This window comes from Conger conger, chromosome 1 (genome assembly GCF_963514075.1).
Source record: "Conger conger chromosome 1, fConCon1.1, whole genome shotgun sequence".
Taxonomy (NCBI): Eukaryota; Metazoa; Chordata; class Actinopteri; order Anguilliformes; family Congridae; genus Conger; species Conger conger.
Window position 1 is genome coordinate 22,293,972 of NC_083760.1, and position 25,904 is coordinate 22,319,875.

The 25,904-nt window shown below is 42.4% G+C and overlaps 1 protein-coding gene across 1 annotated transcript in view; it reads right to left on the reverse strand.

Annotated features, from left to right (window-relative positions):
• Positions 1-25,630, reverse strand: part of ttll5 (tubulin tyrosine ligase-like family, member 5) — an 87,441-nt gene extending 61,811 nt beyond the window's left edge. The window contains exons 1-14 of the mRNA XM_061243578.1: positions 25,541-25,630; positions 24,547-24,674; positions 20,770-20,876; positions 20,538-20,620; positions 19,592-19,698; positions 18,234-18,364; positions 17,962-18,044; positions 17,193-17,262; positions 16,885-16,969; positions 14,057-14,158; positions 12,026-12,117; positions 10,142-10,249; positions 3,241-3,322; positions 1,476-1,537 (exon numbers count right to left, since the gene is read on the reverse strand). Of these exons, the coding sequence (XP_061099562.1) occupies positions 1,476-1,537; positions 3,241-3,322; positions 10,142-10,249; positions 12,026-12,117; positions 14,057-14,158; positions 16,885-16,969; positions 17,193-17,262; positions 17,962-18,044; positions 18,234-18,364; positions 19,592-19,698; positions 20,538-20,620; positions 20,770-20,876; positions 24,547-24,605 (1,171 nt within the window). The 5' untranslated portion in view covers positions 24,606-24,674; positions 25,541-25,630. The remainder of the gene's footprint in view (positions 1-1,475; positions 1,538-3,240; positions 3,323-10,141; positions 10,250-12,025; positions 12,118-14,056; positions 14,159-16,884; positions 16,970-17,192; positions 17,263-17,961; positions 18,045-18,233; positions 18,365-19,591; positions 19,699-20,537; positions 20,621-20,769; positions 20,877-24,546; positions 24,675-25,540) is intronic.
• Between the last annotated feature and the right edge of the window lie 274 nt (positions 25,631-25,904).

Below are 25,904 nucleotides of genomic sequence, written 5' to 3' on the forward strand. Positions count from 1 at the left end.
GCGAACATAAGGAATCAAGGGGAGTGTTAGTGTTCAAGTGAAGATGAAGATGGATCGAATTAGCTCACGAGTGAGATTGTGGTTTTAATATACAGTGCTAGATCCCCTCCACAAAAATGTTTGAACTTAGTTTATACATTTTTGTGAAGCAGATGTATAGGTGAGTGTGTGGGAGTCGCATTAACGTGGAAGAGTTTAATGTTACACTGAGATGAAGTATTGGAAAGGGCAAATGACTTAATTCAGGCACAGACTTGCGCATTCATTTCAGAATGCATTATTATATAGTGAAACACAAAGCCTGCTACCTCAGGACAACCCACATCGGTACACATACTAATTACTCCATTTTGAACTTCTGCTGTGTAAACAATGTTAACCCCTGCCTTGGGCAACTGATGCTTTTGTCAGCTTGCGTGCCAAGGATGAATAAATTAGGCTTTGTATTCAGTTTCTCTTTTGTCTCAACAGAGAAGGTGAGACAGCTCAAAAAGGAGTCCATCTTCTATTATTTTCCTCTGTAAGCCGTCTAATGAAATGTCTGTGGCTCATCCAGCGCCATTATCCAATTGTGTAGCTCTCTAACTACCCACAATAGACAATGCTTATTACAGACGTGTTAAGAAACATTGAACAATGCCCAACTGTCTCCTGAACTGAAACGTGCTGCCAGGCAGCAGAATGGCCAATTAATGGCTTTTCCTTCGTGGGGAAGACTTACAGACGAGGGCTTAATAAACGGGAGACACCCTGTCGAAAAAAACAAAGACTAGCGCGGCGGAACCTGCCGCAGGCTAAATCCCGCGCACGGAAGGTATGAGGGTACGAAGGCTGAGGAGTTTCCATCCCCACGCCTCCGCTCTCCGGCACGAGCTCGATGGAGCAAGCCCGGCTGCGGGAGGAGGAGGAGGAGGACGAGGAGAATTTGCGGGCGCAGGGTCGCCGGCCGCGGCTCGTTCGCTAACCCAGCCCTGAGATCTGAGGGCTGTGATGGTTCAAAGAAGGTTCCGGCTTCGGAGCAGGAAGTGTTCTTGGCTCTGACACGCGTCCGATCAGATAGGCCAGGATCACATGAAAGGCTCTTTTAACAGTTCACCTACAGGGCCTGTTTGAGAAGGGCAACCAGCAGGCAGATCACCATCTCCGAATGAATAGACCTGACAGAGGGGCCCAGCTGGAGCAAAGGACACCTTCATGCCCATCGGTTCCCAAAATGTGAGCGCTGTGCGATTACAGTCGCTAGTGTGCCCTTTCTCAGTGAGAAACTGCGCTGTCTGCTATGAATGACAGTGGTGCCTTTCTTTTAGTGGACATGCAATGGCAGCTATGTGTTGTCATATTAGTTTTGTACTTGCGTGAAGAGGTTCTGAAGCGGCCTTGCTTAGGAAAAAGCAGACAGCAATCTCCCAAACACTGCAGATATTCCCAGCCCATTGCGCATATGCTGTACTTTATTAACTAAGAGTGAGACTCACCCACTAGAGAAAACATGTCTGAGATCATGCTGGCCTTGATCTTCAGATCCAAGGGTGCATCACTGTTAACCACAAGCAAAACAAACCAATAAAAAAACAACACTTTAATAAGGTCGAGCCCAGAATTCATTCACATTGGTGCACAGTGGTCAGAAGTACTGAGAGAACAAAAAACAGACCTGAGAACCATGACTTGCAGTTCATCGAAAACAATTGAAAGTTTGGAAATAATTCAACGGTTGGGAACAATCTGAACTACCACTTCACACACATAATTTACAACAAATGTCTAATTTTGAGTTGCAAGGAACAAAACACTTACAAAAATAAGAAATTGGAATCCATCAAGAACACATTAACAGCACCATAAACCCACTGCCACGGACTAGGAAGTGCTTGTACTTTATAAGCAAATGGCAGATTTTGTTTCCATATTTTAACACATTACAAATGTCTTATAAATCCACTTTTGAGTATGCGCACTTGTGATCCATGGTGTTAAAGTAAACACAGCTGTCAGATTTTATTTACAGAATATACTACACTGGAAAGAAATTCAGGGTTGTTTTTCAACTGGATAATAACCTAAGGACTTTAGTCCAATGAAGTAGCATTTATTAACAACATTTTGTGATTAAAAAAAACTTCCCACTTTCTTGCACGTAATTAACAAATCACAGCTATCTAAATAACTAACCAAAATACATTTTATAGAATTTAGGGCAGGGACTTTAAAAAAGCAAAGCTGACTCATTCCTGCCCTTTATAGATTCATACAACAAAAACAATTTGTTTTAAAAGGCGGCAACATTGGCTCAGGAGGTAAGAGCAGTCGTCTGGCAGTCGGAGGGTTGCTGGTTCGATCCCGCCCTGGGTGTGTCATAGTGTCCCTGAGCAAAACACCTACCCCCCAAATGCTCCTGATGAGCTGGTTTGTTGCCTTGCATGGCAGCCAATTGCCATTGGTGTGTGTGTGTATGAATGGGTGAATGAGAAGCATCAACTGTACAGCGCTTTAAGAAAATAAATGCGCCATTTACCATTATACTAGCCATCTCTACATCCATGAACATGCTCATGAGGGATAGAGACAGTTTATACCATAGTTAGACAGGAGGAATTCCTTATGATAGCAGCGGCTGACACATTGGCAGCACCCAATGTTTCTTATTTGTCGTTCAATTATAGAACAGTACATTATTTGCTGAAAGTGCAGGCCAACGATATAGTCGTTGGCTCAAAGGGGCTCAAATCTGTTATTATTATTATAGGGCCATTATATACACTGAAGGACTAATGCCATACATGCTAATGCTTTTCATTTAGTTAATAATCGAAATGCTGCTCATCAGGATAACTTGAGTGGACAAGATCAGGCTTCGTTTTTGAAGCTCACTTCCTGACCTTGTTGAGAGACGTTGCTCTTTCAAGTGCGGATGGCTCCAGTACAGGTGTATCAGCCACCCGTTTCAATGGAAGTCAATGTTCAAATTAGAAGTCAATAACTTTCAATATTTTTTTCATGATCATGATCATGATCATGGCATTGCAATGGGTGTTTCTCTTATCATCTAATGTCCCCATGTCAATCACACTAACCATATTTTATTCTGTCTATGGGACAACCCAATACACTGCAGAACCTTCTGGAAGACTCCAGTAATGGGAGTTAGTCTAACCCTTTCTTCACAAAACAACCTCTCTTAACATGGCAGCGTTTCCGACACGATTACACAACACATGCTCATGACTAGAGCTCACTCACCACGCTAGAGACGGAGAGAGGTTCACTTCCAGAAGCCAAGGTTTGAGGTTGGAATCGATGAGGACATCAAAGCCATAAAGTTCTGCAGAGAAACAAACACAGACACTGACCACTCATTTATCCAAAATCAGTCCCAGCACATATCAACAGGCAAGCAATGGCTTGGCCAGCAATGAGAGAAAGAAATATCTGCCTTTTGGCCAAGAATGACAGAGGAGGTATGTACCGTTTGGCCAGGAATGACAGAGAGATTTTTTACAGCGCTAATTGTGATGCTGGCTCAGAGGCAGCCTTTTTCTAATTGCGCTGATGGTTGATGGAGAGGCATCTGAGAACGAATCGTTTTCAAGAGCTAAATAAATCGCAGGGGGAAGAAAGACTCTGGGAGCCAAATCTTTGATCTCATAATCTGGTTGTTAACTGCATGGTCAACTGAAACACCAACTTCAATATCAGATAAGAATTCAACAAAGCAACTTGAAAATGAGCTGTATTATATTTGGTTACACTTCAGCTGTATCGTAGTGATCAAACATCAAGGAACATGGTGCGTCAAAAGTCAAATTTTATGCAGCATATAAACTCCATTTAGCCATTATTTTGCTTGATATATTATGGTGCATCGCAAACATCTGCCAATATCGTGCTCAGTAACATTCATCAAACTACGTCAATAGCTTATAGACACATTTCTGTCGCCATCCACGCAAGTATGCTGTATGAATCTAAAACAACTTATCTTTCCATTAGACTATACTTAAGTGGTTAAATGGCTTGAGTAAATTATCAAACAATAACTTAGTAATGCTACTTTCCTTTTGAATTTTGAATCGATTTAAAGTGACAAATGGTACAAGATAAAACTGATTCTGCGATGCAGATTCAGTGAAAAAGGCAAGCGAACATGAAGCATGGATGGGTTCCTTACGTCTTGTCCAAATACATTTTCTTACAATCTTTCCCATGTTGAGGTGACCACTACATGACACATGTCCCTGAAATTTCAAACTTATCCTGTGCAAGAGATGTTTCTGGGATAACACATTGTGTAACTCTCCCACAGAAACAAAAGCCAGAATGCAACATTTGAGAAAAGCAGATAAAAAAAAATAAAAAAGGTCTTTAAAACATAAGTACAGTTTTTGAAACTGCATGATATTGCATACAATGTGTGAAGTGGTTTATACGATTAACAAGGCAAATTTTGGGATTGATGGGAAATTTGGGAATGATTACACAGCCACTGGGGGCGAAAGAATGTGTGCTCAGATTCCCTGAGGGTGCAATCGTATTTAATCTGAAAAACAATTATTTCAATAACTGCCAGGTCACAGTATGCAAAGCCCAAAACTTTCCCAAGTTAAGCATTTAAATCAGACAGTCTGGACATTTACAGCCAAAAAAAAGCCAAAGAAAAATTTCTGTTTCAGTTCATTACATCGAATCTCTCCATCTTCATGACCGCTTGAACAACTGTAACACACAAAGAGGGCCTTGCGTGCTAACCCTGAGCCAACAAGCGGGGTCATCAGTGGTTGCCCATGTGAACACAGGAGGAGAGAAGAAGTAAAGTTACTGTAAGCGCTGATAGGGTCAGGGCAGCGCCTCCTGTCCTTCACCCAGCCACGCTCGGAAACTTCTGGGAGGATTTTCCTAGCGAGAGGTACTTGGCGCCAAAGAGCCCCAGTGTATTCCATCCCAAAGCCAGCTTGGCACAGGCCTCAACAATAAAGCCCTTTTACCGAAGCATCTGGAGTTCCCTGTGTACAAACAGTGCCACCCTTTCTCGCCCACGCGGGTCATTAAACGGGCCCGTCGCCACGGAGGAGCTCGCCTCGTGCCCCTCGCCTCCGCTCCGTCACGCACGCCCAGGGAGGGTCCCGAAACCGGCAGCCCCCAGGGAAACCACAGCCCTTTACAGGGACGGGGCGAAGCTCTACCCGCAGAAGTGGAGGGGAAAATGCTGCCTAACGCCACTTCAAAACAAAACGCCGGACGGAAAAATCGATGATGGGCCCCGAGGTTGACATTTAGAGTGGTTATGTTGTTCACTGTAACCAAGCAAGGTCAATGTTAATACATGGATCATTTTTTTGAAATCCCAAAAACCAAGCGTTCTGAAATACTGCTTTTATCCATGTTTCGGAAGAGAAAGAAGCCTGTCCACAATGTTTGAGAAATCTTTTCGTAGGGCGCATCAGACATCAAGTGTGATTTCGAAAAATAACACCAGAATCAAAAGTTCATGGTTCTGTACGTTTGAATGTATTTGTATAACCATCATTCAAGTTAGCCCACGCTTACAAAGAAGCCCTTAGTCTACAGAGAAACATCACTGCCAATGCTCATAAACACTCTCCTCTTCGGTCTTCTCCTCCACTTTGAAATCAGAGGCGGCTCGAAACCTCACCTCAGAAGGTAAGGACTCTGTTTCTCTTTCACAGTAAAGTGAAATCAAAGACCTTCTCTTCAGGTTGTTTTGATAAATTATCCAGTTACTGCAGTTCTGACAAACTAGAAATTTTAAAAGTCTGCACTGCTTCAAATCCATAATTACTTTCCAAACCTACATTAAAAACAGACAATAGATGGGCAAAGTCTGAATTCCGTCTTAATCCGTTTTTAATCCATTAATTACTCGCACTGCTACATTCAGCATAGTATTTCTGAGGTCATGGGGGTTCATAAAAATACACATGTGCTGCATTAGCTAAACGTGCTTACGCTGTGTTTGGACAGAACTCAAAAGGCAGTTGATCGCTCGATGGGTGAGGGTTTTGGACAATAAAAGCCAAAACGGTAGTTGACAAAAAAGTAAGGAGAGATTTTTCCCCTCCATGTTCACAGGCTCTCCCCTCTCGCTTGTCACATCTAAAACCCAGTCAAACATAATAAATACATAAAGCTCACGGAACATTGGAATAAATTGGCCTCGGCCTGTAATAGCTCATCAGTGAGACTACAGCAACAGGAGGGGGGGGGGGGGACACCTTAGCCACTCCTGGACAGCGTGGCTTCCATATGCTGTGCATTTTCCTCCAATTAGGAGCAGACATGGCTCTTTCCCCCTGGGTCCGCCGAGACGCTCGCAGACACATTTGTTCTGCGGCTTAACGACTTAATGGCGAGCGCTCTTAATGCGGCCGCAAAATATTCACAACACCCTTTAAGCGGGAGGAAAATAAATAGCTAGAGGAGGGAAGGAGGGAGGAGTGCACGAGAGGACTTCTCTGGGATGGCACTGGCGGCGGCTCCGCAGAGAGACAAAGAGTCTCGATCTTAACCCTGCCCAATTACAAAAAACAAATTCCCTCGCATGGCAACAGTCAACAGACGAGCACTCGCACAAACCGGAGCACGGAAGAGGACATCTTTCCGCGTTCGGGGAGTTTGTTTGTTGGTTGCTACAAAAACGTCGCCCGGGAGAGATGAGACTTATTGCCTTTAAACGGGGCGCCTTTTTCAAATAAACCGCCTTTCACAAACATGACACGAGATTAATGCTTTCATTTGCTTTTCTCAGACTTGCCAAGAACAGAGAGGAGCCCCCATGTTTAATGTTGCTGAGGACACAGTACAAAACAAATATCCAAAAAACGGAAATATAGGCCGATGTCAGAATCACAGGAGTAATGAATAAATACATAAACAAATTCATGAGACATAAACACACAAAAATTTTAACAAAATTGGTCCAATTCGTAAACAATAAATTAAATCCTGCCTGAAAACCCAAGGCTCGGTCTCAATCAATAAACAATCTTAAGGAAAAGGATTTCCTATATTTGGGATATAGCGACGAAAGTTTGACTTAATGACTAACTCTGTACACAAAATAACAAACCACTGTTTGAAAAATACCACCGACTCCAAGCTACCAGAATAAAGGAAGGCCAGACGACGTACAGCATAATTCATTAACCGTTCCTGGAATGTATTGTGTGTAATAAAACAGGCATTTGGCCTGGATAATCAGATCTTAGTAATAACATCTCTTAATCAGCGATCCCTCAATGAAGGAGGCGTCCATTAATCACAGTCGCCAAGTCGTAAGAGTCAACATGGGTGGCATTCCTTCCCTTCCCCGAATACATAAACATACAGTGATTTCTCCCCAAGAAAACTTTCAAACAATCCTACAGTGCTGCTTCAACTTCATCCCACGTCAGACAAGCGGGAGTGATAAAGTGGCATTGTTGCACTGGTCCGCTCTCGATAGGAAGCTCGATATACCCAGGGGTGCCCCGTGTAGCAAAACAAATCTTTTGAAAACAATAAACAACGCACTTCAGCGTGAAAACGGCAGAAAAATGACTCTGTCAATTAAAATAACAATGTGCTTTATGGCCTTGACTTGCCTTCGCGCAGCGTGGACGAAATTGCATGTAAACCTTGAACAATGAGCCCCGTTCTGCAGGAGCCTACACCGTTACTCCCACCCGTATTTATCGCATTATATCGCTGCCTACATCTGTTTTTCCTTTTATTGGTGCGGAGCGACGGCGACTGGGACCATTTCAGAAGATGAATTAACATTGTATTCAATTTCTCGTTTGTACAGAGAGGGAGGGAGAGAGAGGGAGAGAGAGGGAGGGAGGGAGGGAGTAGGGAGTCAGGGCGGGTGAAGAGAAATAGAGGCAGGGGGTGGAGGGGGGGTATTAAAGGGAGCTGACAGGAGCTCAGAGAGGGCCCAGTGCTGTGGGTGCCTACACAGGAGAGTGAGGATAACGCACACTGGTAGCTGCCAGAGCTCCTTGGTCCAGAGCCAGCTCTCGCAGAAATCATGTTTTACAGTTAGCTCCGAAATGCCTCCCAATGCCAGCCATTCAGGAGTGTGGGTACAGCTCTGGGGTGCCATGCTTGAAAAGGGGGCTCAAAAGGAAGGAGGGAATTTCATCTGTGCACCCATCTACGTTTGCCATTCCTCCGAAGGGTCATTCTATCCATACGACACAATGGACAAACTACTGGTCCAGCTGGCATTGGGCAGGTGATGGTGGCAACTCTGAAACACTGCAAAGCAGCAGTACTCAAAAGAGGGCAGAATAACTGAGGTGTGACTGCGGAAAAAGTGCTGCTTTTACAGTAAAATTAAATTGAAGAATGCAATGTCATAAATTCTCACTCACAATGGGAAAATAATTACATACTGGGGGATTTCATAATTTTCCTTTTGCTGAAAGTGTATCCCCAAACAATGTTGATGCCAGTCTTTTTAGATCCTGAAATTTTCCCAGAGGAAAGGGAGATATGACCAGTGTACATTTCTGAACTCCTCCATGTTAGTACCTGGACGTGAGGGGACAGCTGAACGTCACTGACGGGGACTGTGCACACAAGCAGGGAACAGCCGCACAGAAGATAAACTGTGGGTGAACCTCAGCTAAATTACCCCCGCCCTGCTTGACCGAGGCGACGTGTTTTCTTTGGACCGGTAGTCTAAGCTGCTGAGTATCTTTACATCTGGCTGCTGCTCTTTCCCTCTCTGCAGCTGTGTGTGTGTGTGTGTGTGTGTGTGTGTGTGTGTGTGAGTGTGTGTGTGTATTTGTGTGTGTGCGCGCATAGGGCTCTATGCACATACAACCACACAAACCCACGCAGGCCTACACATACGCACCTGAACCCCTCCACACACACATACGCGCACACACACACGTGCATTCACATGCACATACACACACACACGCACCCGCACACACACAGCAACACAGACAAGCGTGCACCTCCACACACACACACACACACACACACACACACACAGGGTAAACGCCTGCCCTTCACCGCTGCACAGTACCGCATCCCATTCACTGGCAGTGCCATCCATCTCCGCCGCAGTTTGAACAGGCAACGTAAACACGGTTCCCCCGCAGCAGCCTGCCAGCTCGGACAGCATAATCTTCCCGGCGCCTCACTCGCTCTCGCCCCGGGCTACCTCTGCCGAGCCCCCATTCGTATCCACCTGACCGGAAAGAGGGCGACCAGGCCAGAGAGAAAGAACCAGCTGGAACGCACGACTGCGTCACCTGAACGAGGAGCGGTAACTTTCCGTGGCCAGGGCCGCGAGTTTAGTCTCCCGCCCGCGATAGCCCACTTCTCAAAGCCAGGCTTTTAACAGCCACGCCTCACCGCCCTCTCTCTTTCATGCGCCGGTACGTGTGGCAATCAACGCCCCATTCATCCCCCACGCTGATGGAGCGACACTACCATGACGTCCATTAGCCCACTGATGTACAGCCAACAGGCAAATATTGTGCGAGGGCTGGATAGCAGCGTATTCTCCCTCTTAAGAGGAACGTTCCCCTTTGATATTTCACCTGGTGGGGCCCTCAGGAGTTTGAATCTCTGAGTCTGGGCCGCTTGACGAGCCATTGCACTTTCGTGCCGGCGTTCCTCAGACAGCCTGGCCCATTCTGCTGCACTACCCCTACAGCCGAAACAATCACCGCTCACAGGCCTGTTACAGCTTAAGGAGCCTGCAGAAGCACAAGGTCTTCTCTTCCTCTCCAGAGGCACTCTGGGGGGTTGAGTTTGTCAGGCCTCTAACAGACAGACCAGCTCCTCAGAGGGAAGAGGCAGAGAGAGGAGGTCATTAGCGCCAACACTAACTGCAGTAATGGCTCCCAATAGGGTTTCTCTCCCCACGTTGTTTCTCTCTCCCCGTTGCTCTGACCCTAACTAAACGCTGGGGTGAAAAACCAGCTTGAGGCTACAACTTCTTTGCTAGAGCCAACAGGAAGGCATTTCAGCTTCGGACACTTTTGTTTCTGAGGCATTCAGGAAGCAGGTCGGGGCATAAAGGCAGCGAATTCAGCATTCAGGGAAGCAGCGAGCGCGATAAGAAAACAAAGGGGGCGAGAGGCTGTGGTGGAGTGTGTACAGGGCAGCCTGGCGAATGTCTTACCGAAGCAGTTTGTTCTGTGGGGCACAAACATCTTGCAGGCCGTGGCGATCTGAAGTTCGGCGCTCAGCACCGCCTTGATAACCAGGTCCTCCACCTGGCCCATCAGCACTGTGGAAGGCAGAGACCAGGGTTGAAATTCACAATAGGGACCTTCGGTCATGCTGAACACGGTCCCCTCCCCTCCTGCCTAACTGTACACTGTAAGCCCTTCTAAAAGGCTTACCCTCTATAGAGCTGCAGGGTCTGCTGGTTTTCATTGTTATTCAGGACTTTAATCGGAAATTGATCGATTACAACAGCTGATTACAGTTAACACTATTTCCAATTTAAACCACATGTCTGAGTGACTTGGTTAGAAGTCACCGGAAGGTCATTTTGGAAGGCAATTTCGAGCATGAATCCCAGAGTTTACGGACACTGATGTCCCCGAAGCTAGCTACTGCATTCACCGTTCATGTAGATAGTAAATTTAATAAACTCTTTCTTGCATGCACATCGTACTGAAAGCCAAAAAATGTTATCTGTATATTAAACGTATCTTTAACTTACCTTGGCTAGTTTCTTGGTTCTAAACTGGGTTGCTAATTTTGTGGTGAAAACAAAAACAAGCAGACTTTGCAGTGCTCCATGGATTAGCGCTGGCTACCCCAGTTCTATACAAATATAGTGAACTCGACAATGTGATCCATTGTATCCATGGTGCCTTCAGACATAATTTGGCTGCTCTGCCAATTTTTGGGGAGAAAGCAGAACAAGGCCACCTGCAGAAAGGATTTTCCATGGTGGCATTCAGAGGATGGATTGAGGGTGGATATAAAATGGAAGCTGGTTCAACCCAGTGCAACTTTTAAACTAAATAGCCAATTCTGGTTCAGTCACACCTTGTAATTACAGACTAATGAGAAAGAAATAAAGAGCCATTTGGTTAATCAACCCTAGAGAAATGGGTTTTTAAAATAACATTGGCTTACTGAATATTTAAAAACATATCTTGGGTAGTAATGTTCTGTACACGTGAAAGTGTGTAATAAGTAATAAATCCAAAAGTTTTACATGTGAAAGTGCTACTGTGAAGTGTTTCTTTAAGAATGTAAAGCAGATTTGTGAGCTTCTATGTATGTGGAGAAACATACAGAAGGATTGTATGAGTTCACTGACTATACACAGGATAATACAGCCTGCAAAACTGACCTGATGGACCACAATCTGCAATGAAAATGTGTTCTTTATTTGTGGCCTTGTACATTTAAGAACATTCTAGAACTCCTGTTTATAGTCAATTATCCGATTGGTCACCTCCAGTATAGTATCCAGCTGCCAAAGTTCAAATGTGCTTTAATTCAAACAGCGGCGTAAAAACCCTGAAAACGCCCAAAAGCAGATGGCTTTTTCTTTCCTCCGAAGCAAGGTCACTGCCACTGATGTGAACAGAAGCTCTGCCGCCGATTATCCCAAAAGGAAAGCACAGACCAATTCCTTCTGAAGGTATTTTAAGGACCATCTCCACCAGAGGAACTCGCTTATCTTCACAGAAAAGGCCATTATGCATTCACTGTTAGGACCATCTTTGACTTCACCAATCAACACAGACACTTTCCTGGCTCTAACCTAAAAGGGGTCTTCTCATCCCAGAGGCCAATGATGGCCTACCCAGTATTCACATCAGAAGTGGACTACTTTCATGCCAATATGCCAGTTTGAAGGTTTAGCCCAACTCCCACTCTGTGCCAATGTACATAATGACTCTCTAGATGGTAGGAGCGAAATATGAAAAAGATGAGACCCAATGCCGAAAATCACTTTTCGCACAACTTCTCAAACTATGGTGGCAAGCCATGAAAGGAGACGGGGGGAGGCGAGGATAAAAAAGTAGGTTTTGCTCACATGCTGTATCCTTCCCCTCCTGCTTCAAGTACCTCAGTATGGCACTCATGCTCCATTTGTTCCCGTAATCCTCCACTTCAGGGTCATCGCAGCTGAAAATGAACACAAAATGTCGGTTACATCGCCCCGCTACCCTTTTTTCAAATCATCGTTTTCATAACCGACAAGCAGACAACTGCCCTGGCACATCAACATAATGGTACGGTTCCAAGGCAAAATATTTAGTTACTACTCTGAATGCAGATGAAATGCAATTTATGCACATCTAGGTAGTGGGCATGTTTTAGCCACTCTGTCATTATGCCTTCAAGCTATTATTACCGACATTTTCAAACATCTTTTTCAATGCAAAATAAAATAACAACAGTACTCATGCCAGGACTGCTATTTTCATAATCACAAGATCATGAAAGCAGCACAGTTGACATAAGATAAGGCTGACAATACAAGTCACAATACAATGGCACATTACAGGAGTAAATGCTTTAAAAACAAATTCACATAGTCTCACACTACTTCAGTGAAGTATAAGCACAAAGACCCACATGCATGCAATGTCTATCAAGATTGAAACTTTCTTCAATAAGTGTTGAAATTGACATATTAGAATTAAATTTGACAACCTTTGAACATGGAAATAACTGCTACACAAAAAATACTTCATCACATTAATGACAATGTAACCAAACAATACGAGTTTAGCTGAGGACATGAATAACTGGCAAAACCTCACACTCCAAGCACAACTACAGTTCTGGTGAAAGGAGCTGACATGATCCATAAACATGAATACCCTGGAGATAATCTGAATAACAAGCTTATACAATGACTAAATCACAATTTTGCAGCTAATAAGCAGCAGTATTCACTAAAGTACTTCAGATTCATCACTGCAGGGGAGAACTTTCAATGTCAAGAGTCCGACACGGAATTGTCATTACATTACATTTACACACAACAAATAACATCTCTGACTAAACTCCAAGGGCCCCAAACACAAGTGTTATTGCTAGTTTCAGAGAGACCCATTTCCCTCCAGTGCCTTGACTGTTAAAACCTTAAAGACCAACGCATATTTGGGTTAGTCTTTAAATTAGTTGTGTTCATGGTAATTCTCAGCATATGGCTATTTTGATGTGTTTGATGAGCTGAATGTGTTTGCGCTTTGATCAACCAAAACCTGGTCTTTAGTCATGCCGCAGTTTCCATTGCCATTTTAATGGCGAAATATTAGGCTAGTAGACGCCTGTAGGCTACTGCACACCCTCCTGCCTGTTACATATGCTAGAACACAAATAAACATGTATACAAATATCAATATTACAATGTGAAAGATTATTATTTTGTATATTTATCAAAAAATGTGTAAAATACAACATGTCATAAAGGATAGTCATAATAGGCTATTGATCCATATTAGACAATCGCAGGAATCATGAATAAAACTATAATGGCTACCCATTAAAGACGTCTCGAATATAGTGTGTCAGTTATCATTCAATGGAAAACATGCACAGTAGCCTAATAGAGAGGAGTTTCTCAAAGATACTGCATAAGGTTTGCATAAGTCAGATGGAACGTTACAAAACAGCCCTCAGATGACCTGAATATTCTTTGTGGCATGCTGTGCATTACATGACATTCTCAAAAGGCATGGATGTGTTCAACACACATTACACACAAATTACAGGACTTTAGAAGACCTGCCAAGTATTGGCAAAACTGCCAAAGTGCTTCTATTTGAACATTTAAATCACCTCAATGCATTGCAGCATTTCTCAAATAGCCTATGGTCCTGGGGATGCATGACGATTATTAAAAGTTGGAAAAACAGGATTAATTAAGCCATAAAGTGCAGCCCTTTTGAACGTTGTGCCTTAATTTGCACTTGAACGCCATGAAACTAGCAAAATTGTATCTGACTATGCCCTAAATGGACTTGCACGCAGCACCATAGACTTTGCAGTAAGACTATGAAGATGGAGCCCTGAACACTAAACTATGAGCACTGGGCAGCGGGTGGCAGGTTACCTGACGTAGTCTCTGCTCTTCTTGTTGACACTGTAGTTGGTCAAATGCATAAACTGGTTCTTGATGTTCTTTGCAGCACGGTCATACTTGACTGTCGCAAACCTAGGGATGAGAATTACTTCACATCATGTCCATCCATTAATGTGCGATGCCACTCCCCACCCAAAAACAAATAGCAAGGATCTGCTGTTTGAATCCGAACATAATAAATAGGTACAAACTTGGGATTGTTTTTTTTAAGGGATCTAAGTCTTATAAGACTCTTCTTGCACAACACTCTGAAAAGAACAGCCTTTGCCATTTTAGGATCTGGTAAGCGAAAAATAGTTATTTCATGGAATCTATTATAAATACAGTATATATTTATACACACTCACCGAGCACTTTATTAGGAAAAATATTTATTTTATTACACCTACTTATTCATGCGATTATCTAATTAGCCAATTGTGTAGCCGCAGTGCAATGCATACAATCATGTAGACCATCAGTATGGGGAATGTGATCGAAGTGACTTTGACTGTGGAATGATTGTTGGGGGCAGACAGGGAGGTTTGAGTATCTCAGAAACTGCTGATCTCCTGGGATTTTCACACACACTAGTCTCTACAGTTTGCAAAGAAGAAAAAAAAACACTTCTGCAGACAGAAACGCCTTGTTAATGAGAGACGTCAGAGGAGAATGACCAGACTGGTCAAAGCTGACAGGAAGGTGACAGTGACGCAAATAACCACACATTACAACTGTGGTATGCAGAAGAGCATCTCTGAACTCACCACGCATCACAACTCTAAGTGGATAGGCTTCAGCAGTAGACGTAAAAAAAAAAAAAGAAGTCTAATAAATACCTAATAAAGTGCTCAGTGAGTGTATGTGTGTGCATATGCTTAAGAGAGAGAAGAGTGTGTGTGTGTGTGCGCGCGTGCGCATATGTGTGTATTGGTGTGTGTGTGCGTGTGTGTGTGTGCGCGCATGCGCGCATGCGTGTGTGAATCTATCAAGAATTCACAGCTGACTCCTTTTCAGTTTTCTGCTGGAGTTTTACAGGAGCCAACAAAACCCCTCAGTTGGAACCAAAGTCAAAGAAAAAAAACTAGGGGAGCATTATTCAAATAGGCCAGACCCCTCAAATAGCTCCAAATGAACTCTGACAGCATTAAAGGAGCTCTTTTGTGGGCTGAGGAAAGGCCAGGATACTGAAATCTCCCCCTACTGCGTGTTTCAGAGGAGTGGACACCGCATGTGAAATAATGAGAATTCCTTGGCATGCAGCAAGTACCTGAATACCTTCAAACCCACAGGAATGTCAAAGATAAAAGGAGGGAAACGGAATTCGTCCAGGACTTATAACTCTCAGTTACCACTTCTGAAGGGCAACATAAAAACAGATGGAAGGTTAAAAACATATCTACTCATATGAGTTTTAGCCAAAGGGCTGTGTTAGGGCTTCTGTTTATAAGCTTTTGAGGCTCACAAAGCAAACCACAGGTAAAAACCTTTTGAGCAAAAGCCTTCTCATTCAAACTGCACGGATGACCTGCTTTCAGCCAGTAAACAGCAGTCATATCAATGCAATGACAGTGAGAACAAAACAAGGAAACAGTCATAATCTACGCTCAATTCAATGTAGCGATCAATATTGAAAACCTAAAGAAGACCATATGCACTCCAAGTTTACCTATATACACATAGAATATTTGCGACTGGAATGAAGTTACCTTGCCTGGTACAGTTAGTCACAAATGTTTCTGCTGCCATCTAGTGCCTAATGCACTAGATGGCAGCAGACTCGTGGTCAAACCATGAGTCGGCTTTATTGCACTCTGATATAAGATAAAAAGCAATGCAATAAGGGGAAATATCTCCTGGCTGTATGAATCCTGAGAAAGACGGGCTCAAATGCCAAAGGAGATTCAAGTGAGATTTCCGTATACACTGTCTGAAAGTACAAATTATGTTCTTTTGGCTCTGTGCTCCAGCACACTGGATATGAAACAATGAATAAGGTTAAATAGCAGACTGTCATTTGAGGGTATTTACAACCATAAAGAGAGATCCATGTAACAATTGCATCCCTTTTAACAGGACCAGAAATAATTGCACAGTTGGTTTCTCAGCTCTTTCTGATTAGTCCGGTGTATTCAATCGCCAATCGCAAATTCAATGATATCAGCTATCAGCAGCAACATCATCAATAAAGGCAAGTGATCCAGTATCTGTGACAGCCAAACAAGAGGAGTTGTTTTTTGGCCTACCAGCCCCTTTGCAATTACTAAGCTCACCAGTGCTCTCTTTGTTCTTAATGATGTTTCAAACTATATATTTTTGGTAAGCTTATTGTTTGGACTATGTCTTTTTTTTCTTTTTTTTTTTCTTAACAACAGCTTTGTTGATTGTCATTGGCGCAACTCCGGTCCTGAGACTGCAAAGGCAATCAATCAAAAGCCAAAATCAAGACTGGATAATAAAAGCTTTCTTATACCTGCACTAAGGATTGAAGTGATTGGCTAATCATAAACAGCTGAGAAGCCTACTGTCCAATTACTTTTGGTCACCTAAAATGGGGGGACTATGCATAAAAATGGATGCAATTCCTACACAGATCACCTGACATGCATGTAAATACCCTAAACGTGCCAGTCTGCACTTTAACCTCATTATTTAATTTCAAATCTAATGTGCTGGAGTACAGAGCCAAAAGAACAGAAATTGTACCACTGTCCAAATACATACGGACTGCACTGTCGCTTCGATCAATTTGGACTGGATTAGAAATAATGTATGCCAAACATTGAATAAGAGTGGAAATTGCAGGGATGTGAGCTCACCTGGCCAGCCCCTCTTCATAAAGGTAGATAATTAGTGGTTCATAGGAGGTAACCAGCACATACAACCGTACATCAAACTTAAAATCTGGAAGACAACAACAAACAGAATTTGCAGTTAAAATACAGTAGTTTAAATTGGTGCTTCTAATTCTCCAAGTTCCATTGCTAAGTGCAGAAAAATTATAGATGTCGAAAAATTACATTTGAGAGGAAAGGAAACTTAGAGCAAAAATAGCACATACCAGTAAATTGATTTGATGACAGGGTCAAGGGGGGTATCTGTTAGTTTTTACTGTGACCATACGTACCATCAATCAGTAATGGGTTGCTGAGGTAGCGGGATACCAAGATATTTTCATCCAATGGGATCTGGTTTGGCTGCAAAGGGCACAAAAACTAAATTTGAGGGACACAACAGACAAAACGAGCCGTGCAAAAGTGAAGTGGCCAATACTGAGAAAGACTATCCATCCTTCCATGGTAAAGCCAGGGACCGACCGACCGACCGACCGACCGACCACACACACACACACACACACACACACACACACACACACACACCAGTCCAATTACAAATCAACATTAAAAGCCCAATTCACTCTGCTCAGTTAATCAGTGGCCTGTTTACAGATGGGAGATCCAGGAAAATCCATTAGCGGAGACACTGGGGCCACCTCAGCAGCAACTCTGGCCTGGCCTGAGTTCATTCAAAACACCAGCTTTCCAAATACCACTCCGACAGTCCATTTCATAAAAATACTTTTAAAACATAACATTTAGAAAACATTAAAGGGCTCTCCCAAGTGAACATCTCAAAGTATGTAATTTAGCCTCTTAGCAGGAACACGACAGCACATTGTTACACGTTTTACAAGCAGGCCTCCACTTTGTGCTCACTCGTCCTTGCTGGTAACCTGATCGGGTGGGAAGACTGGACCAGGAGCAATGCGACTCAATGGTTTACTTTATTCTACATGGGGGAAGGGCAGGTTATCATGACCTGGAGTGCCGGGTGAGGTGCTAAAAAAAGCTGTAAGAAAATAACCACACACTCAGCGCTCAACGCAGTTCACTTACATTGCTGACCAGGTAGATCCCCCGGCCTCTTGAGGACGCTACAGGCTTTATAATCCACGGGCCCCTGTCCTTTGAGAAGCAGCCTGGGTTCGCAAGCGAGGGGGAGGGGGTTGGGGGGGGGGTTAAAGACTTTGAAATGGCTTCTGAAGCCACCTTTTGCAGTCCATTGTGTTTCTGTTCTGTGCGACCGACCATTTTGACATTGTGGTCTTCAATGTATTTATTGTGTTTTAAAAAGCCCACCCCTGGGTGGGTCAGGATAGAGCACTTACTGCAGAATTCCTGGAACTCAGAGGGGAGCACAAAGGTCTGGGGGACGATGTGGAAGTTCTTAAAGCCGTGCATCTGCTGCATCCTCTGGATGTTTTTGTACAGTCGGTCTTTGCGGGTCAGTTCGTATGATCTGGAACAAAGCGAAGCGGATGCCCCAAGGTCACAGTTACGGTAACACAGACGAGCCGGGAACATTGCTAGAGCGAGATATAAAACAGACGCAGCATGCATGGCACTTTGATCTATGTCATGTTTCACAAGTATGAGTTTACAGAAACAATGTAGAGCACAGTCCTGATGGAGCCACACCCAGTGACTAATAATACAATCCAGGTTTCTCCCCAGAAATGTTCAATAGAGTGGGGCTCAGGTCCTTGTGAAATCAAAGCAGACACACAGGCTGGGGGAGATGGGGGTTATGTAGGTTATGAGGGTTTTGCACCTTAAGTCATTTCCTTCTTTCTGGGGAATTAAAACCATTTTAACAATAAGGGTTAAGAATCAGAAATCATTCAGGCCAGTGAACAAAGTAATCTTAAAATGACTGTAAAGGGGTTGGAAAGTTGCAATAACCTGGAACAATCACAAAGGGATGTATCCACTACACATCCACCATGTCTATTAAAAGTAATATAAAACTAGAACAACACGCATTTCAAGTCGGACAATCTGTAGTGAAAACTCCCTCACAACTAATCCCAAAATGTACCACCCACAAGTGAATTGCATTGCAGAAGGAGGGGATTAAGTGCTGAAAAATAGCTAAATGTAAACTCCACACAGAAAGGCCCTGGTCGGGTTTCAAATGCAGGACATCGTTGCTGTGAGGTGAATGTGATATCCACTGCACCGCCATGCCACCACATAGCACATACAGCAAATGTCTCTATAAAAAAACTCTATATACAATTCTCATAAAACTATGGGAGAAAATCTGCAATAAAACATGTATTTGCCATTAGGTCAGGTCCCTCTTGAAGTCATAAATGATCTGGACCCAATCGCTCAGAGTCTGGTAATACATTGAACTCTGCTAATTTAATCCCCACATAGGAATAGATGGAAACATTTTGATCTAGCAATGCATTTGATTTCTATAATTTTGCTGATGCATAATACCATAATAACCCCATATGTAGGCTGAAACCATTCATGGATTTACCTTTACAGTCACAAAATGTATTGTTCTCGGACTACCGAAAAAAGACTATTTCTGGAAATAAACACCTCCAATTGACTCCATAACTTCAATGATCACATTTCTACGCAGCGATCATTTTAAACCCACCTCTTCAGTCAGGAGGATGTGGCATGGCTAAGACCAGTGAGAAAGCAGAGTTCAGATACACTGACACACCTGGGGAAGTGGTTGACCTTCTGAAAGTCCAGCAGGTTCCGCAGGAGATACGGTTTGAGGTGAGACCCTGTCCACATCAGGTTAAAATCATTGCTGTTCGGGTGGACCTGAAAGCAGACACATTCCTGTCGGCATCTCATATAGTGTGGATAATGATATTCACATGTACTGTGCAAATTACACCACCACCCGCCATCCTAAGGGAGGAGGTTACTGCATAACGATGTGCAGCAGCAAATGAAGAGTCCTTCTACATCACGACTACAAAACACAGTCAAGCTAATCACATCCCACCGGTGTGTTCAGCAGGCTCCAACGAGCACTCACATATGCATGCTGATATCCATCATCGTGAACAGCTCGGCTACGCGACGTGAAACGCCTACTCAAATCAGATACCTTGCTGTTTATTTGGAGGAATATAGGCACTCCGTTAACAGCAATTTTTAATGCAATCATACTCCCTGTGGCCATTTGTGAAGAGGCAAATTTGGCAACCGCCAATTCCTACTATGAGAAAGCCAGATGTTTGCAATTGAGAGCATTATTAAACTTTGGCTTTGGTGATGCTGTGGCAGACACTAACGTCCCTTTGATGAAAATTTCAGAAGAAGTCAAGAAGCACTGAAATTAAATAAAAGGGAATTAACAGTAAGCGCTTGTTTGAAGCCTCCCTGTCAAGCCCTAACATTTCCCAGGGCCTATTTTCTTTCAAGGACAGACACAAACCCTGTCTTTAATACAGATAGCATCTCTCCCTGGCCCACAAGGCAGAAAGAACAAAGACAGACAAAGGCTGAACTCATTGTACTGAACTCAAACTGCTCTTGCTAGAGAGATTAATAATTACACACAAACTAAGTGTAACCCAGCAGAAACATCATCTCTTGAGCAGTCAATTTGAACACTGGTGTGGCAAGTATTGTGTTGCTGTTTGACCCTCTACCTCGTGAAATCCGTGATTGGTCAGCATTCCACGCACCAGCCGACTCTCTGTCCGGACAATCTTGAAGGCCAGGTTATACCGCTCTATAAAAATGAAGACATAATTGACTTCCATATACAACCAATGCCAGTGAGTCAGCTGTAGTCTACATTACATCATTAGCTTTTTTTTCTTTTCTTTTTTATATATTCAAGTCAATTATATTCAAGTCATATACGGAAGTGTCCATTACCCCCAATGGAGCGGATATTCCCATCTTTGGAGACAATGGCTTCAGCTTGGAAAACCAGGACTGGCATCTTCCTGCTGTTGCCACACCACACAATGCATGGGTGGTCCCTGTGTCAAGAAAGAGACCTGGAATTTACTACCAATTGTAACAGGAATTTTCACATCAAGTCCCTGGACAGACAGTCAAACACTAAAGGCAGCAATGCAAGTTTCAGGCTGCTAAAGCCCAAAGATCCTGGATTATATCCATTTCAACCACATTCATTTCAACTGAAATAAAGCACAATTCTATTCAAATGAGGGCTTCCAGTTGTTATTGTTGAATAGCAGACTCCAATCATGCTGAGAAATCATGCCCACAGCAATTCCCAAAGTCAGTTTACACAGATCCATTCTGAATTCAGGATCATAGATGCTCTATGAACAGGTTACCTCATGGTGCCAATAATCTACAGAAACTCCAGAAATTCAGACAAAGTGTCCGCAAAGTTTGGTTCTGATGGTATTTGTCCTCAATCAAACTCACAACCAACACAAGCTGACTCATTAAGACTATGAGGACAGAGATACCGTGACACAATGAGGGGCCAGAGAGCAATCAGCCTTGACTGTTACTGATTATATGAGGAAATCACTGAGCCATGAAGGCACATGTGAAGAATACCTGCAGTAATTAGAGACCTCACACAAACTCAAGTATTACCAATGTGCCAAAGAGAAACAGAACGTCCTTTTGCAACAGTTGCATTCTAAAACAAATAAAATGAATGAAAACCAGAAAATACAAGTCTATTCAAGGACGGGAACATATTTTTTAAAATATATTTTCAGACATATACAGTCCCCTCCAAGGTCAATTCCTTTGTTTTTCCTATACACTGATTGAGTTTGAGGTCAAAAGATGTACATGAGATGACAGATCCGAATTTCACCTTTATTTCCTGGTATTTTTTATTTAGATTTTCTAGACTTAGAACATATCACCTTTTGTATTAGACAACCCAATTTTTAGGTGAGCAAAAGTATTGGAACATGTGACTGACAGGTGTTTCTTGTTGCCCAGATGAGTGCAGTTAGATTGATTGGTTAAACAATAAATAGTTCTAAATGTCTACTCTTGGTTTAAGCCGTGGTTTTTTCCTGTGAAGACTGCATTTGTGTTAGAAAAGATAAACGAAAATGAAGACCAGATCAAGATTAACCTCTACTAAAGTGATGGAAAGGCCAAATTGTGGAGAAATAAGGGATCTGCTCATGATCCAAACCATACAAGTTCATCTGTGAAGCACAGTTGAAGAAGTGTCATGGCTTGGGCTTGCATGGCTGCTTCTGGAATTGGCACCCTTATCTTTCTTGATGATGTAACTCATGATTGTAGCAGCAGGATGAATTCAGAAGGCTATAGAAACATGCTGTCGGCCAACTTACAGAGAAATGTGCTCAAACTAATTGGGAGGAAATTTATCATACAGCAAGACAATGACCCAAAACACACTGCCAACACAACAAAGCACTTCATTAGAGAAAACATGGAAGGTTTTAGACTGGCCAAGTCAATCACCAGACCTTAACCCAATTGAACATGCATTTCACAAGAGGAGATTGAAGGGAAAAACACCCCGAAACAAACAACAACTGAAAGAGGCTGCAGTAAAAAGCCAGGAAAAGTAACACAAAAAAAGAAGGCAACAGTTTGGTGGTTAATGGTTCGCAGGCTTGATGCAGTTATTGCAAGCAAGCGATATGCTACCAAATATTAAGTGTTAATTACTTTCATTTACTTAAATTCTAGTTTAACACATCTAGGTGTAAATGCCAGAAAATAAAAGCGGCAATTCTGAACTCTTGTCTTGTGTTCATCATTTTATCTCAACCCCAAATGTATTGAGTGTATTGCAAAAACAACGGAATTGGCCTTGCTGTTCCAATACTTTTGGAGGGGACTGCACATAGACGTTGTGTGTGCGTGTGTGTGTGCTATATACTTTACAGAGATACTGTTTCAACAGGCAGACCAGCCTATAACAAACAGCTCAATTAAACACACTTTTAAATATATTACTTGGTGGTACTTTTAATAAGATGCCAGATCCCACTCTCGCACTATGCAGGCAAACATCCACACAACCCTAAGGCAGTCTGCCTAAGCATGACAACGACTCAAGAGTTCCATGCGGATCACTTTCATTCCTTTGGCTTTAGATTGACCATCTACTTCAGGAAATCCTAATCATTACGCATCAAAGCAAGAGAGATGTCAGATGTCCTGGACCTCATGTAAGGTCACAGAGCAATGAAAGCACTATCACATGCATATAAATCTAGCACCAGCAGAATCTTTTATGCTTATGTATCTCCTATGGAATTAACAAAATACATGGTATTCTGGGCATGGACATGATTATTAGTATTAGCCGACATCACCATAAGAACAAATTGAGCCAATTTCATGTGATAAATGACTAGTTTAATTATGCAATTTTTGACTTCAAATGTTAACGGCATAAAATATTAATCTGGAGAGGGATATTAAGACAACTGACATTAATAATTCACAAGTCTGTGCTAACTGAGACCACACATTATAAAGCAAGCTTACATGGAGGCTTCACAATGGGAAAAGTACTTTGACTCAAAACTGAGATCATGATAGTTAAAGTAGCCAAAACATGAAAGCTAGAGTTCACAAAAGTGTTCTTTCTCAGAATACCGATGGCCTCTAATTTGTAGAATGACAATGGCTGCAGAGACACTTTGGTAATGACTGATTTTGATGTCAAGTAGGCTACATTATAACTACAAGCTTGTATTTCATGTTATCCTCCAGGGGTCACTGTAGGCAAAATAAAGGCAGCACTAATTATCCAACTAAAATGACCAGTTGTGATGATTATAAAAATAATTTGTTGACCGAATGTGGGAAGACCGACCGTCGTCTTTCAACCATCGTCTGTGCTAAAAAAGTTTGCGCAATACCACGCAAAAGTATTATTTCTGGCTGTATACTTAAGGCATTTGGATTTTAGATAAAAAGATGAATGAGGCAAAAGTACCTAAAATCAACTTTTATTTAATGGTATTTACATGGATTTATGTTTTACCATTTTATAGAAACACCCGATTTGTATTGAGTCCTGCCATTTACATTTGTGCAAAGGTGAGGTTAACAGTAAAGTATGGCTGCTTCTAGAATAGGTTCACTTTATTGATGAAGTAATTGTGGATGGCAGCAGTGGAAGTGTACAGACAGATTTTGTCTGGCTATGTAGAAAGAACTTTCGCCAACCTCATTGACAGGTGCTTCAACTGGCACTACGACAATGACCCCAAACACACTGACTATGCAACCAAAGCATTCATCAATGGGGAAAAAGTGGAAAGACTGGCCAAGTCAGTCACCTAATTTAAGTACAAGCAAGCATGCATTTCACTTGCTGAAGAATGACAGAAGACAAAAAAAAACCTGAAAGAAAGATAAACTGAATGCAGCTGCAGTGAAGGCCTGGAAAGGCATTTCCAAAGAAGTTTCCATTGGTGATATATTGGCTATACAATCATATATTAGACTTGGTTTGATCTACTTTTAAACTAATCAGTTAACTTACTTCTGCACAGCTGAAATGGGAGGATTCAACACAAAAACAGCCATTTCTGGTAAAACACGTGCATGTAAATACCACAAAAAATATTTTGTTACTTTACTTTTGGAGGACCCAGGGGCGGTGTAGAAATGAAAACTCAAACTAGCATACCCTCGCTACTATGTGTTATTACTTACTCCTGCTCATCTTCTGAGGAGGACTCAGCATCCTCTTTGTCCCGGATCACGGCTGGCATTTTCACCTGTCAGCTCTTTGAGGTTATGGCTGCAGTCATGTCGAGCCGATAGTAGCAAGTCCTATTCAACTACAAAATAATGTGTTCGGAAAACATGCAATTCTACACTTGTCATTAATGCTGTAATTAACTGCCTAACTGGCAAGGTTATGCATACATACAGCTTGTGGTGCGCAATTTAGCTAGATTACCCATCATAAACGTTTGTGGACAGTTGCTTTGCCATCTAGTTGGCTATAAATCATTACGTTGCACCTTGACGTTATTGGTATTATTTACTCTGGTATCTATTCTTTCTGTACCTTTATGGCTGCCAAGCTGCACAAGCCTAGCTATTATTAGCATAACTCTAACCTGCCAAAGTTAACTAGCCAATAGCTAACGTTAGCTAACGTACTTATCAATTCGCCCTTTAGACTAGATCAGTAAATTTAATCCATAATGCTATGCAAATTTTAGATTACAAAAGAAACACGAATTCAAACATTTCAAACAAACGAAAAGTGCGAAGTACTAAGACTAACGTTACTTATTTCTAAACTTTTTTACTAACGTTAATGCAAATTAGCTGTCCAACGTTAGCTATCTGAGTGATAGTTAGTACATTCATGAGGCATCTGTAACTAGTGCTAGCTAGCCAAGAGTAGGTTTCCTCTGTTAACAATCTAGCTGCCAAGTAATTTGTATTGTACAGATATCTAAAAAAGCGATTTTCCAAAATATCTGGAAAGTCGCTTCTTTAGATTTTACAATCACTGCAGAAGCTTGTCTAAGTTAGCTAACTAACGTTAACTGTCTTGCTACATAAGTGGTAACGTCAGATTGCTAGCCAGCACCAACATTATCTACGCATCTCCTTGCAAATGCAGTCTTAATTTCCTAAATGGGAAATGTCTAAAAATGATCTTACTAAGTACGCACAACGCCATAGCTACCTGTTTTATGTCATAGCTATTTTATTTTGCGAAGCCGCCCCATCAGGATATACTGTCGCTAATTATTTAATCTGGTCAGTTTATCTTCCCGTTGTAACTACAACAACCAACCGGCAACCAACAAAAAGAGCATGCGCTCTTTCCAAAACTGTGAGGCGTGTGACGTCATTCGAACGTTTGAATTATTGGAGCATGCGCGTTAATATATCATATACATTCCATTGCATAGCAACGTGACCTGGCTGAAGATTGGTGGAATAATATTATAAGTGTGTTGGCTGTTTTAAGAAAGAGTTCTGGTTTCGCAATTTATGAATAGGAAGTTACCCTGAACTACAGCTTCTTTCACTGAAGTCATCTTTGG